At 43.3% G+C, this 14,186-nt stretch overlaps 3 protein-coding genes across 3 annotated transcripts; 2 read left to right on the top strand and 1 right to left on the bottom strand. All coding sequences in view use genetic code 11, as the record gives it.

The window, feature by feature from the left end:
• Positions 1–702: 702 nt before the first annotated feature.
• On the top strand, positions 703–3,409 carry EGR_08561 (TRAF3-interacting protein; the record flags this gene model as incomplete). The annotated part of the gene is made up of 11 exons (XM_024497810.1): positions 703–834; positions 866–1,096; positions 1,127–1,393; positions 1,432–1,479; positions 1,516–1,741; positions 1,941–1,989; positions 2,062–2,121; positions 2,260–2,492; positions 2,696–2,778; positions 2,905–3,128; positions 3,250–3,409. 11 exons carry the CDS (start codon positions 703–705, stop codon positions 3,407–3,409), a joined length of 1,713 nt encoding a protein of 570 aa, XP_024347791.1.
• Positions 3,410–4,294: 885 nt separating this feature from the next.
• On the top strand, positions 4,295–5,367 carry EGR_08560 (hypothetical protein; the record flags this gene model as incomplete). The annotated part of the gene is made up of 2 exons (XM_024497809.1): positions 4,295–4,397; positions 5,036–5,367. 2 exons carry the CDS (start codon positions 4,295–4,297, stop codon positions 5,365–5,367), a joined length of 435 nt encoding a protein of 144 aa, XP_024347790.1.
• Positions 5,368–7,070: 1,703 nt separating this feature from the next.
• Positions 7,071–13,595, bottom strand: EGR_08559 (Kelch-like protein; the record flags this gene model as incomplete). Its single annotated transcript, XM_024497808.1, has 9 exons — positions 7,071–7,454; positions 7,528–7,957; positions 8,035–8,682; positions 8,789–9,049; positions 9,128–9,326; positions 10,010–10,202; positions 11,323–11,544; positions 11,626–11,775; positions 13,224–13,595. 9 exons carry the CDS (start codon positions 13,593–13,595, stop codon positions 7,071–7,073), a joined length of 2,859 nt encoding a protein of 952 aa, XP_024347789.1.
• Between the last annotated feature and the right edge of the window lie 591 nt (positions 13,596–14,186).

The raw sequence follows: 14,186 nt of genomic DNA, 5'->3' as shown, positions 1-14,186 counted from the left end.
TTTTCCACTGACATCCATCATTTTTTTAAAGTCCTATTTAATTTCTGAAATTTTTTCATATCATTACTGGCCCTTGTTTCGTTTGGGAAAAGCTTGCACTTATTAAAATATTGTCGATGCAATATTGTTGCATTAATTTAATTTTGTTGATAAATTGACTGCCTATATGGATTGGTTACGCTGAGACTATCAAGTCGGTAAACGACACAAATCAACGGAGCACTGAATCTGCTGGCTAGTGTGGTTACACTTAGGGCTCTTAAAAAGCTCAGTGTGCATCAGATTAACTCTTATTTTCCATTCTCGCTTTTAAGAAGGCATCACTTACATTCAGCAGATTACAAATCAGAAATCAAGACTTATAGTACATGGTATATGGATCTAGTGTTGGGGAATATTAAACTACTAAATGAAAACAGTGATTGAAGTGGTGTTTGTTACTGCCTCTTTGTGTGCGCGCTGCACCAGTTCTCTCAAGTCAACCTATTGGTGCAAAATTCATTCTAAATTTTTTTTAGGGGATCAAATTTTTTACATAGGCTAAATCGTGTCAGATGCCCAGAATAATAGACCAGTCTACCTTTTAAGACCGCTTGAATGGGTCACATATCAGTATTTTAGAGTGCGACTTACAAATATCTTGCATCCAACATTTTTTTCGTAGTTTACACCTTTTTTTCGTATTTTTAACTTGCAGTGACTATGGGTGATATTGACCCAAAGGTTATAAGGAAGACTCAAGACACACTTGGGAAGTTAATTAAAAAACCGCCACTTACAGAAAAATTGCTTTCACGACCTCCTTTCCGGTTCATTCATGACATATGTTTGGCAGTAGGTTATGATTACGGTAAATACTTTCAAGCTTATCCACTCAACGGGAATTATGAAGGGTCTTTTTACTGCAGAAGAATTGAACGTAGATTGCATTAAAGATAAGGATGCGAAATCCGCTTTCTTAAAAAAAGTCATTGATTACGTTACGGCAGCTCATAATCATGCCTTGGACATTAAAGTTGGCAGCATTATTTCGGGAAAAGAGGCTGAGCGCACAAACGTTCTCCTTCAGCTTCTTGCGGGAGCTGTCAACAACGGCGTAGGTTGATAAATCAGATTGGATTTTTAGGTTGATAATGCAGCATGTGTTAATAAGGCGTTAGGTGTAGCACAGATCGCCAAGGAATCCCCATCAAAATGCGATAAGAAGGAGAAGAAAAAAGACACAAGTAAATTGGAAATTGCGGGAAATAATTTGTCATGTGCAGCGCTTTCCAGGGTGAATTCATTCCACGAGCCTGCGAAACGTGCTGCTACTGAAAGTCGAAAAAGAAATCCTGTAAGCAGTCGTTCCAAGGATAGAATTGAACGCACACAAGAAAGACAAAAGGACAGAGTACGTTTCCTTGATGTCTATTTAAGTGGAAATTATAGCATGAGGAATTACCGAGGAAGCTGTCAAACAAGTTGTCATCTTCGAAGGTAGGCTCAAGCGGCTTTAATATGAAAACCTTCTAGCCATCAAACACGAGTTCAGACGTTACAAAAGAAGTCGTTGTTAAATCGGGGGATGAGGTTGGGAGTAAACCCACGGTTCAGCTGCCCGGACCAAGCAACAATGGACGCGAACGTTCTACCGATCTACAGCCTACACCGAATGTCACAGAGGGGGTTGTGACGACTTCACCTCAATCTCGAACCAGTAGACCCTCTTCAGCAAAGGGTCTTAAAAAACCTATCACTGGTTAATTTATTTTTCAAATTTACTCTTCATGCACCTTTATATGATACTGGGGGATTCACGCGCAATGTAGTGTGAAATTGGTGGTTTCCTCTATAAAAGATGATAAATAAATTAAAAGGCAGGTTTTGAGGACATTATATGGCTATCATAATCTTCGTGTATATATAACGCTTTCTCACCCTCTCAATTTTCACCTTAGAGCCACCTCAATTTGAAAAGCAGGCCACAAAAACGGATTTATCGGCCAAGTAAGCGATGAGTGTCACCCACATTATCTCGATCCAACTGCATTCATTAATTTTTCCTATTTATTTGTCAAGGACCTCTCCGGGACAGAATTCAACAAAGGCACCCACCCCGGATCCACCTGTATTTGCTGAGTGAGTTAGCAACATAGGCAGCAGACAGCATCTTCAATTTCTCTCCTTGATTTTCTAAATATTTAATGCATGTCAGATTAAAAAGCTACAAATCAACGTTCCCCTTATTTCACTCTTGGTTTGCCTGAAATTTTTAAGATTTCCCAAAGAGAAGACGCAAGAACTGATGGAACCGACAGGATCAAACGCTTTGTCGTCGTCTTCAGTGGCTGGAATCATGGTGGAGAACGAAATCTTCTCGGATGATGAAGATGAGGACGATGTACGAAGAGGCGGGGGAGAGGAGGAGAACGTCTCGGGGATTCGCCTGGCGCATGCCAGTGGCGGTGAGGGCGATTTCAGTGACGTCGAGGATATTGGACAGGCTAATGGTGGGTACCCGTGTTATGAGTGGTGGCGGTGTCCTGAGATCCATGCCACTATCTGCCGCCCCGTGGATATTGGTGAAAAGGTTTTAGGTTGCGACCTTATTACCAACTAATGTGGTGATAAGATTCCATTCATGTATCATTCGAAGCGAACAGATGCATAATTGTCCCCTAAACTTTGATCCTTTTTATGTCCTTTCAAACAGGTGGCCTCGTGTCCAAACTCCTAAGGGCGAAAAAGGAACTTGGCGGAGAAGGCACTCCCCACCCCACTGGAAGCAAACAGTCGGTAAGTAAATAAAATTTAATAATTTTTAGTAAGGAATCGTTAATGTACTTTTAAAATAGTGACAGCTTGTCAAGATGCCGTGATTTACTCAGGATTGATAAGTAAACAATATAAATTATTTTTCAGAACTTGATTGTTGTCAATGAGGTGGCCAAGAAACGCGACCGCGAAGCGACCGAGCGGGAGATGGAGAGACTGTGCCAGATTTTGCAAAACCTAACCAGATCTGCTCTACCGCTTGGCAAGTTGATTGACTTAATGCAGGAGGACTTCGAGTGCATACAAACGGAGTATCGCGAGTGGAAGGAGGAGGACGAGCGACGACAGCAACGAATCCGAAAAATGGAGGGGTCTGTTTGACTTAGGCACTTACAAAATCAAAGCGTAAACGGTTTTTCGTAGTTTCGATTTAGCTAACGGCAACTAACGAATGCGTATTTAAATTTGCCGTTTTTGTGTGATTCCGTTTAGCCAAACTGATCTCTATCTTGCACAGTTGCAAGAAGAACTGACCCAATTTGAACATAAGCAGTCTCAGTATCGTCGGGCGATTGCTTCGGTGAAGGCCAACATTTTGAATAATGATCAAACCATCCAGCAGATGCTGATCCAGTCGACAGAAACTTCGTAAAGTGCGGCTTCAGTGTAACTAATTTGATCCCAAAAGTCATCATTACTTTGTAAAAGGCTATTTAATTTTGGCGTTGAAAATTAACAATGAATAAAACACTATCCATTATTGCGAAGTCGGATTTTGAAATGTATGCTCGGGTGTGGATATGTGCCTCTAGCGTTATGGTCAGTTCCAAACGCACTCTTCTAGCAATTCGTTGACAGACACACATGTCTATAGTAAACAAAACAAATCATTTGTAGTTGGACGTAGTTTACGTGTAAGAATAGAGTAAATCCTCTTGACCACAATAAGTCTGGAAAGATTTATTTCCTTTTGACCAGTAGCAGACACAAAGGGTAAAAAATATCTTTTATTTATGCGTTGAAAATCAAAATTTGCTTTTAAAAAGGCTTATGAACTAAAGAACAGTACCAAAGTTATTAAAAATTTATAATCGCTTAAGCGTGAAATAAAGCGAAGTCACTAGTTCGTCCTTTAACACTTCCACGATTATAGCTAAGCAGTGTTGTACTACGAAAAATAAAAACTAAGCAATGAAAGTGTTGTTTTCCTTTAAAAGGCTTACTTTGGTCTTATTGTTGGTATGAATCAAAAAGTAGTGTGTGACCGAGTGCTGTACTTGAGCAAGTGACCTATGCGTCGTTTTTGGTAGGTCTTGTAGTATCGTTCTGCAAGGGTTGGGATACGTAATTTACACCCATTTTCTTTCAATGAGGTAAAAATTATTCAAGCTGCGGTTTGTCACTTACCTTATTCAATTCATCACTCCAATTCTTATATTCTTGAATTAACTCTGGGTGCGACGGTTTCTCTGAAAACCTCTTGTGATATTAATGATCAAAAGCAATAATAAGGTAATGCAAATTTCATATGTTTTGAATGACTCAAAAGGTCAAACTGCCAATCACCGAATACGTCGATACGGAGGAGCGTTATTGTTATGGCATATCTTCAGATAATGAAAGGGATGCTTTTCTGAATGGTAACTGCCTACCTAAAGCATTTTAAATAAGTAGTTACAATCCTTTAAATTTGTAACTTGTTTTTCGTGCATTTTTGGTTTCAATACCCTAGGCGGACCAGTTCACTGATTTAATTGTAGATCTGAGAAACATAAATAACAAAATTTTACATTTTGCAAGTGCGGAAATTCTACTCCATTACATTATTTTTGTGCCTTTTTTGTTACCTATTAGACTTACTGGACATCTGTACATATTAATACTTGTGAACATGCCCTTATGTTAGTTTTGCACGCAAGTCAGGGATTTTCCTGCCAAGACTGGTTAAAATCCTGCACTTGTTATCCCAGCATTTGGTTTAGATCATTTTGAGACCTCTATATAATATGGTTGGGTCCGTATTGTAATACTACCCTTCGTGAAATATCCCGTGAAATCTTACCAACCTAAACGTCAATCTGATATTATTTAGGATCGAGAAGATGCATTGGCCTTTCAGCGCGAAGTATAAAATAAGTTTATTCGTATAATTTCGATTGCTTTCAAAGACATTGTTAATTCCTTACTTTGCTACTGATCGCCAAACGATATCCGACGCCCTAAGGGGAATGTTAACAAAATGTGAGATACAAGTTTAGATTCAATGAATTTCTTACAGAGGCCAAATCTGGGAAAACTGTACCCCAATCCGGCTTGGTAGGCAAAACCGGTAAATTAATCGGAGCCATTGGTTCGAGTATTTGGTCTAGTGCCACCGGAGCCGTCTCACTTGGCGTTGATGCCGTGTGCACAGGCGTCTCCGCCGGCAGTTCTGTTGTCTCTGGCGTGATAAGTTACCTCCCATTCCCCCGACGTGCCGCACCGACAGATGAGCCGTCGCAGTCCCAAGAAGTTGTTGCTGAACAAAAGCCTAACACGCCCCCGCCGGCTAAGTCAGGAATCCTCTCGAAAGTACTCCTTCGAGGCCCTACTAAGGACAAAGCTGACTGAATCTGGCCAATCTCCCCTTCTTTCCTTAATAATTCGAAAACAAATGTTGAGTAATTTTATGGAGTCAGTATTTTTTCCTTAATAACATATTTAGCTATGGTACAATGTTTTTTCGCTTTCGACGATTCATAATAATCGGAGGACGAATTTCCCAATCGATGCATTACTAAACTGGGAAATCGAATGTTTTTTTTGAGTATATTTTAACTTCATTTTATGCTTGTGTGCCTGATTGTGGCGGTAATTACGAATTCTCTCTAGTCTTTCCCGTCTAATATTTCGGTGTAGCAAATTCAGGCATTCTCGATCCAAGCTAGATTTACCGTTTGAAATAAGGTGGCCCCGTAAAGCTCGTATGCTCATCTGAAGGCAAATAAAGGATATGTCACTACCACAACTCAGATGAATTTAGCCAGTGAAATGCTCAAGTTGTAATAGATTGCCCAGTTAGAATTTCCAACTAGCCTGCGTTCCTTGATGCGGCTTGATTCTGACCAATGCTCTGGCAAAATAAGGGATCTCAAAAACCAGGATTTGTGATGTTCCAACACTACGATATGGATGGTAAACGCTGCACATCTCCATTGATCAAGTCAACAGATGAAGGCGGATGCATTCTATTTCAAAAATAGACTGCTAAAGCATTCAAAGTCAAACGAGTATCAAAGTCATACTTAATATTTTGACAAAATAAAAGCCGCCTCTCTTCATGTTTACTTCAGCATCGTTCGTCCTACAAAATTGGTACCCGCTTTTTTATTCCCCACAAAGAGGAAAATATGCGCTGGTGCAAGATTTTGCCTTCCACGTTGCAAGTAGGGCACACTCTAGGCCATTAATACCGGTTGGGGCGTGCCTGCGTCTACCGTCAAAGCTTCCTCCCTCTCCCTCTTGCCCCTCCCTTCCCGATCGATCAAGTTGCGCGCGCACGCGCGCGTGCCCACATTCACCCGCGGTTGCACAATTCTCCTGGGAAGGTTGCCAATGGCAACCCCAACAAGGCAAGGTCACAGAAGCCACAAATGCAGCGCCTGTCAAATCAATCCAAAAGTCGATTAATTATATTGCAATGCGTTTTGGTAAAGGGGCCACTTAAGGCCTCCGTCAATGCACCTCCATCAGGCGGTTTGCCCTCCGGGCTATGCCAGTAGCCCCATCAGCCCTCCTCCACGTCGATAATACCTGTTCTGTCCGCGTATTGTGTCTTCCTTTGTCGTTAGGGTAATCTTCAAGCACTATGACATCATCCATATCCAGCCCTGATTTAAAATTGCTTGGTAGGTAGCAATGACTAACGCATGTGCGACAGACAAAGGCCCTATGGAACACGTGGAGAAACAAACTGTAGCAGCAAGGTTTGCTTGTTTACTCTTCATTGTGTGCGTATGTGTGGAGTTCGGCTACCATCTTGTTGTCATAACGTTCCATCAATATTGCGTCTGTTAACAGCTGGGGCGCTAAAAAGATGTGGCCAAATATAATACCTATCATTATCAGAAGAAAACTGGAAATTAAAAAAACAGTGCTATTTCAGGCAGCGTAAAATATCAGGTGATACACTACGGGATTGTCTTAATAGATGTGCATGGGGTTAACAACTTAGCAATAATGATGTTGGATGTAAAAGTTAGAAGTAATATTAGGTAGAATAATTCCTATGTACAAAAAGCGTGGCAACATTATTATTATTAGTGCTATCATCATCATGATGCATCACCATCACCACCATCATCTCCCGAGAACAGGTCATTCGGCGTAGGCGTGGAAGGGCTGACAGGGGAGGAGGCGTCCACGGTGGTTCGAGGAGGTTCTCCAACGCCCGCAGCGATTGTGGCCACCCGGTTCCTGCTCATCATAGTCTCACTCTCCCCCTCCTCACCCTCCCCATCGGAGCGGGAGTCCTCACCCCCCACACTACCACCGACACTGCCATCACCAGATTGGCTACACGCGGCCATCGGTGCGTGAGAGGAGGAGGATGTGGATAAGGAAGATGCAGAGTGTCGCTGCTGGGGGCGATGGATCCAGAATAGGCTGTCTGTGGATGACGACGGCACAGCCAATGGTGATGGTGGTCTTCCCAGACGCTAAAATAATGAAACATGATTTAGTTAGCATAAATCAATGGAGACATTTAAATTAACAGTTGAATTTATCTACCTGGGGGTCAGTTTCACCATTAATATTGAAGGGTGCACGCGACTCGTCCAAAGCCCCGCGAGACCGATTATCTTCCGCCAGCAAGGAGTCCTGAGAATCCGAGGACTCTCTGCCACGAAGAAAGGCCATGCGATGCTGAAGGTTGGCGTCCATGCCCTCCAGAATCAATCCGAGTCCTGGAGGAGAAGTGATCAGAGGTTGTGGTGGTGATTGAGACGCGGCCTCCTCGTCAAATTCATCCTCCACCTCCTCTTCCCCCATCTGCTCTCCATCCATTTCTGATGGTAGTGGTTGCAGCAGCATTAAACTCACTCCACCTTCTTCTGCTGAAGCACCATCAGGATGCTGGAAGGCCAGCTCGACGTCTGATGTGCCTGCCCCGTTGCCACCAATGCCAACAGTAGGCAGGCCAAAAGTGACTTCAGAAGGGCTTTTAGAACAGAGAAAGATATTTTTTTCATTGAAATGATAACAACTATTGCAAAAATTTAGGAGAGCTTGGCTTACTCTGCCAGCGATTCCAATCCATCATTTAGGAGGTCTGTGGACAGCGCAACATTTCGTTCTGAGGGCTCTTCGTCCTCATCCACATCGGCGCCTTCATCACTCCCGTCATCTGCAAAGGACTCCTCTGTGCGAACAACGTTACTCATGTGCACACCAGCAAGTATGGGCTCATGAGCGCCATCCTGGATTGGCATTACCCTCTGACCGGGTATGGGCGGTGCACCGGTAGATTCGGGCAGGTTTTGCAGTGGTAAGGCATGGGCTCGATGACTTATTCCTACTGCGGGGCGCAGCGATTGTGGTGGTGATGGAGGCGGTAGTGGTGTGGATAGTGCACTTGGGGTCGTGTGACCTTGAAATAGAGGTGTGACAATCTGTACGACCTGGGTTTGCACACTGCCGTCGCCATTGCCAGAGGCGACAACACTACGAGATCGGTGGGTGTATGACATTGTGCGAGGCTGAGGCAGGGAGGTGGTCAAAGAGCTTCCACTACCTGTGGGTGGTTCTGCACAGGAGAGAAAGCGAACCACACACATGCCCGTGTCACAACGCTCATTGTGCATTCGACTCTCCTCGTACAGAGTCCAAGTGTTGTCGATTGGATCAAAGGACTCCACCGTATTGAGGAGGCGGTTTCCGTTGTAGCTAAAGTGGAAAGAATTAAAGACTTTGACCACCAGATGAAGTACATATGGACTGGACTACTAAAAACGCTGGAGATGATAAGGGAGTAGTGGGAGTGCGAACTAACCCCGCAGCCACGTAGACACGTCCAGCAAGTTGGCAGGCGCCAACATAACAGCGAGGAACATTCATGTTGGCCACTAGAGTCCACTGGGTTAGACGTGTGTTATAGGCCTCCACGGTATCAAGGTGGAGAGGACCCCTACCCTCAGGACCGCCGTAGCCGCCACAAACATACAACGTATCCACAATCACTGCACAGCCCGCACCCGAGCGACGCATGTACATCGGCTTGCACTGACTCCAAGTACCCCGACGCAGGTCGAAGCTAGAGAGGAGCCCAAGAAAGCAATGGAGAGTGAGTAGAACCGGTTTTTTGACAATTGTGAGGAAATGGATCACTTACGCCTCCATACTGTTGAGCAGTTGGAACCCATCGTAACCGCCAAGACAGAAGAGCGTGTCATCTGCGACCACCAGACCAGCACCCTCACGAGCGGTGGTCATCTCCTCGAGCACACGCCACTCGTCGATTTTCGGATGGTACACCTCCAGAGCTCGTAAGCGCGTCTGCCCATCGAAACCGCCGCACACGTAGATTAATCCTTTGAAATGGAAAAACTTTGACTTAATAGCCGATAGCCCCACTTAATCCCGGCTCTCAGATGATGATGCGGAGCGGTGTCTGCGCTTGCAGAGGTGCATGTAAGTTACCCCAGTGACCGTGTCAGGCCATTGGAATAAGACCAAAGACTACTGATTCCTCTCTGAGTGAGCAAAACCCTCAATTTATAGGACCTGCCTGGATGCAAGATGGCCTTAGGTGAAAAAGATGTCCTGGGTTTTTTTTGAAAAAACGACAGACCTCACTGAACTCGACGGTTGCTTTAGCCATATTCCAACGCCTAATTTCAGGCATCGAATGGCAATTAAAAAAAAGAGGTTTAAGTGTATACATTAACCGGAAGAAGCGTCCACTTGAAAATAAGTAACAACTTTTAACCGATTGGAACAATGTACCGAATCATTGATTCGGCCTCGGAGATAGGCTAAGACACCGACCTTCATTGCACTGGTAAAAGTAATTTCAACATTATCAGAGTACACTCGGTGTTCAGAAATATAAAACAGACGCCCTGAACCAACAATCTCGAACCAACAACTCAAGGCTTTGTAAATAAGTTCTAACCAACACCGGTGCCCTAGCATGACCTATGCAGTAATTTTCTTGAGACATGCACCAAATGTTGGAAAGACGAAGTGAATAAGGCGCTTGAAACGGCAGTACCTTTGTGCGTGCAGGCGGCTGAAAGCCCCCGTTTGTAGTGCATAGGCGCAAGCCAACGCCAGCCGTCCTCGCGCTGAGCGACGTCCAACAGACCCACCGTATTCAATCGCTCGCCTCCGTCGAAACCACCAATCACGTAGACGCAAGTGCCCAGCGAGCAGGCCGCTACGTAGCGATAGCTGATCGGTAGATTCTGCAAGGCGAAGTGGTCTACCCGGTATCTTTCCCTATGCCTTATGAGAATTATTGAAGGAGTCAAAAAAGATGGTAGAGTGAACACGAGAAACTCATGTTAGTTACTGCCATTGTCTCCATTCTCCTGCACTTCAGTCCCCATTCTGGATGTCATAGGCCCACAGACCACCCAGGCCTTTTACATGTCAATAAGCCTTCCATACTGATATGCCTTATTACATCTTCATGGACGACTCAGAGTACTACATTGGTGACAGTGATCTAAATAAACGGAAATTCTGACTTCACCGACTGGACATAAAATCTCAGTAGCACAGGATGAAGATGTCTGCTATGGATGGCTGAATCTGCGAAGGTTCACCATACTGACTTCTGGGGAGATCCTTGAAATCGCGGTCTGTGCACTGGTTAAAAACAAAGTGGGAGCAGTTAATGAACTATCCATGATTTCGCTATGAACACAGCGATTTGCATCGGTCCCTAGGGTCACGAAACCTTCCTCGTCAGGTCAATTTAAAACCTATGTAACATCGATACATGGAATACCCTCACTGTACAACATTTTCTCAGATGTTTTCCTCGTCAATACTCTTCTGCTCCTCAAAGGACACGATGTGGAAAAGTCGCATCCAAACTGAACCCAGAGCATCCAATACAACGGATAAAATAGATAACAACCTACCCATAGTCCAGTTTTATCACATCATTTCCGCCTTGCAACTAAACAAAGTTTACAGGAAGACTTATAGACACTCAAAAAAGCCAAAGGATTCAAGAAATCGGGATGAAATTTACACTAGTAACGCTTGCGCCATCTCTACGTCCTGACGTTTCCTCCATGTAAATGTAAACGAGATAATACCGACGTGTATTATTACGCCTTCAATGATAGTCCGGGTCGCAAAAAGATGTTTGAGGCAAGATAAAATCATCTTAGTAGTCACCATGATTTTATAATAGAACTTACAATTAAAGTAGCGAGGAGTTTGGACAAGAAAAAAACCATGAATCCACGTCTCTTGAGCGTACGAAATTTAGCAATAGGAAGCCCATGTCATTATTGCCAGTACTGTGTTTAAACAACTACTGACTAAACGTCGGTAATGAGAGAAACGAACGGGCAACTCGCTCCACTCGCGGGTACGAGGATTGAACATTTCAACAGAATCCGAGGGGCTTTGATAGGAGCCGAAGCCACCAATGACCACCAAGTATTCATCGCCACCATCACGCTGGTGAAATCGGCGCTGGCGCATCTGGGAGCGGAGGTCAGGTCGAAGGTGAAATCGCTTTGCCTCGTCTACGAGGTCACGACACTCCAACGACTGACGAATGAGGCGCTGCATGCAAAAGGAAGCACGCATTTAGCCTTTCAGTGATCTGAAACAAGACGACTAGTGCTCCTTCCTCCCCTCACTCACCTCGCTGTCAACGACGTCGGTAAGGAAACGGACTGACATTATTGCCAGACGAACGTAGTTTAAGAGATTGGGGAGGTGGACAGATCGGTTTGGTGCATCATAGTAGACCCAACGGATCACAGCGTTGTAGGCGGTCTCCTCACTATCGATCTGTAGGACAAGTGCATGGTTCTTTAGCGATACCACTCGGAAGTGAACAAGTGGCAGGTGATAACCACTATGTATCTTACGCAAGAGGAATTAATGAGATTACGCGGCTATTTTGATTTAAAAATCAGCTAGCTCGATTATGACTCCCTCGCACCAAAAAATATTAGGAAGTGAAAGGGATGAAATTGAGTAATATTACAACAGACCCCATGTTCCCTAGTGTTCGAAGGTAAACAGAAGGTCCTCTCCGACTGACAATTTCTTAACCAATAAGTATTTTGTCTAACTCAGTCGAATCAATTTATTTAAATTACTGTATAAGTATCTGAACTAATCAAAAACATCATAGCACCATTTACTGAAAGTAGGGTCGACAGCACTTGCCTTAATAATGGTTGAGAGCACAACTTTAATACTGTTGCTGCAGAAAGCACCTATCACCAAAATGAAAGACTTCTCCGTGATTTCTATCCAAAACGTAGCCTACACGGTTGTAACTTAACAGTTCTTTTCTTAATTTGACGCCTCGGAACTAAATAGGAGTATTTCCAAAACGCCCCGTCTTCTAAACAGCCATTAAAACCGGCCTCCACAAGTCCCAGTGATGGTAAATTGGCTGCGACTTCTGAACATTCGGGGTTCTTTCTGAAGGTAGGCGTTTGTATTAATGGCCGACTTAAGCAACAAACCAGCATTACAAGAGCTAGAGTCTAGGTCTAGCCAATGCTGAAATAAAAAAGCACAGCACCTAAAACGTCGTCGTATTTGAATATAAAAAGATGAAAGGAGACTCATCACGTTTCAGTCAAGCAACGTCTAACATTGACTTTAAAATTAAATGACCTTACACTGCAGAGAAAAACTGATTCATACCACTTACGATAATTGGTTAAAAACAGCTCCCATGCAAGTGATTATTAACAGTGACCTTAAATTTAAACTATTAGAGGTGCTATTCCTAAAGGTCAATATGCGACCCGTTTTAAAGCATAGTGAGCTCCAAATAATCAGGCTAATGAAATGATTCACCCGTTCTATGCAAGGTATCACAATGCGCCCCATTCGTTTAATAATCTTCCATCAAAAGCGCGGCGTGTGATTAATTCGGTGTGGAAATGAGATATCCGCGGTCCCTGGAACTAATACATTGAACACAGTAAATGAGAACCGCTATTTTAATCTTTTAGCTACTGTACCCTAAGTCTGTCCTTTTTCAAAAGTATAATATTAGGTGAATGAGATGAAAATACAGAAGATAATTGAGGACTTATATGGAACATAAAAAATGCATCTTTAGATGGCACATGTGATTATAGCGGACATCGATGTGATTTTACAACAGCAAATCAAGATATTCGGGCCGTAAATGCCATGTAAATGTTTAAAAACACAAGTTATGCAAATGTTGTAAGGGATATTAATGACAAACAGTGGATAAGTGTGCTTACATGCAAATCCTCCCGCCTAAGGAGTTCAATGAGTTCGTCAGCGTTCATCAAAAGAAACTCCTCAAATTCAACAACTGTTTCAAAATTATGTGCAGCATAGTTCTTCGCGAAAACCTCAAGATCTGTACAGCTGTGAAGTTCAGCGAATCGCCGAATCCCAAGAACGTTAGAAGCTTCGACTTGACCGAAAAGAAAGGCAGAGCAAACGGCTTTTACGCCTTCCATTTGGACGAGACTGGCGGCAGGAAGCAACTCCTGCACGTTTTCCATGCTAACTCGGACTTGGCCTGTGTAAACAAAATCGAGAAGTGCCTCCATGACGTCCGCCGATACGGATTTGAGTTCGATTTCCAACTGTGCAGATTCTGCCATCTTTCCAGACAAAGAATCTCAACTCAGATTATAACGAAATTTAGTATAGGACCAATGTCTCAGGCTTAAAATCGCAATGCCGTAATTGTAATCAAAATAAATATATCGATTTCTCACAAAAAAACTACACAGGAAGTACCAACTTACGCCATTTGAAAACATAGCGCCGAAATAGTCACTCGAGGCGGCCAAAACAACACGATGTGCAGGGAACACTCTTCCACCAACCTTCACAACAACATCACATAGTTGCCCCCTTTTTCGAAACATGTTCATTTTGGCAAAAGCATTCAATGAGTATCTTTCTGCATCCGAATCTGAAGTATTGGAATCCAGTAATCAAACTTTGAAAACATAACCAAAGTCATGGGTGACAACATAATACATTCCATTATTTGACTTTACACAAACATTAGGAAAAAAATGGAATGGTAAAATAGGTCCTAGTAAACACCATAAAATAATATAAAGAGCATTTTTGGCTACTGTATGTTCCTTAAACAATAGTCAACGATGCAAGGTATCTTCACCAAATACTTGACACAGGGACTCACTTTCACGTGAGGATTGATTGCACACGTCGGTTTCAGC

The sequence above is a fragment of the Echinococcus granulosus genome, assembly GCF_000524195.1.
Source record: "Echinococcus granulosus chromosome Unknown EG_S00110, whole genome shotgun sequence".
NCBI classification, from domain to species: Eukaryota; Metazoa; Platyhelminthes; class Cestoda; order Cyclophyllidea; family Taeniidae; genus Echinococcus; species Echinococcus granulosus.
Note: the sequence above shows the minus strand (reverse complement) of the source record. Positions and strands in the feature narration are given on the sequence as shown.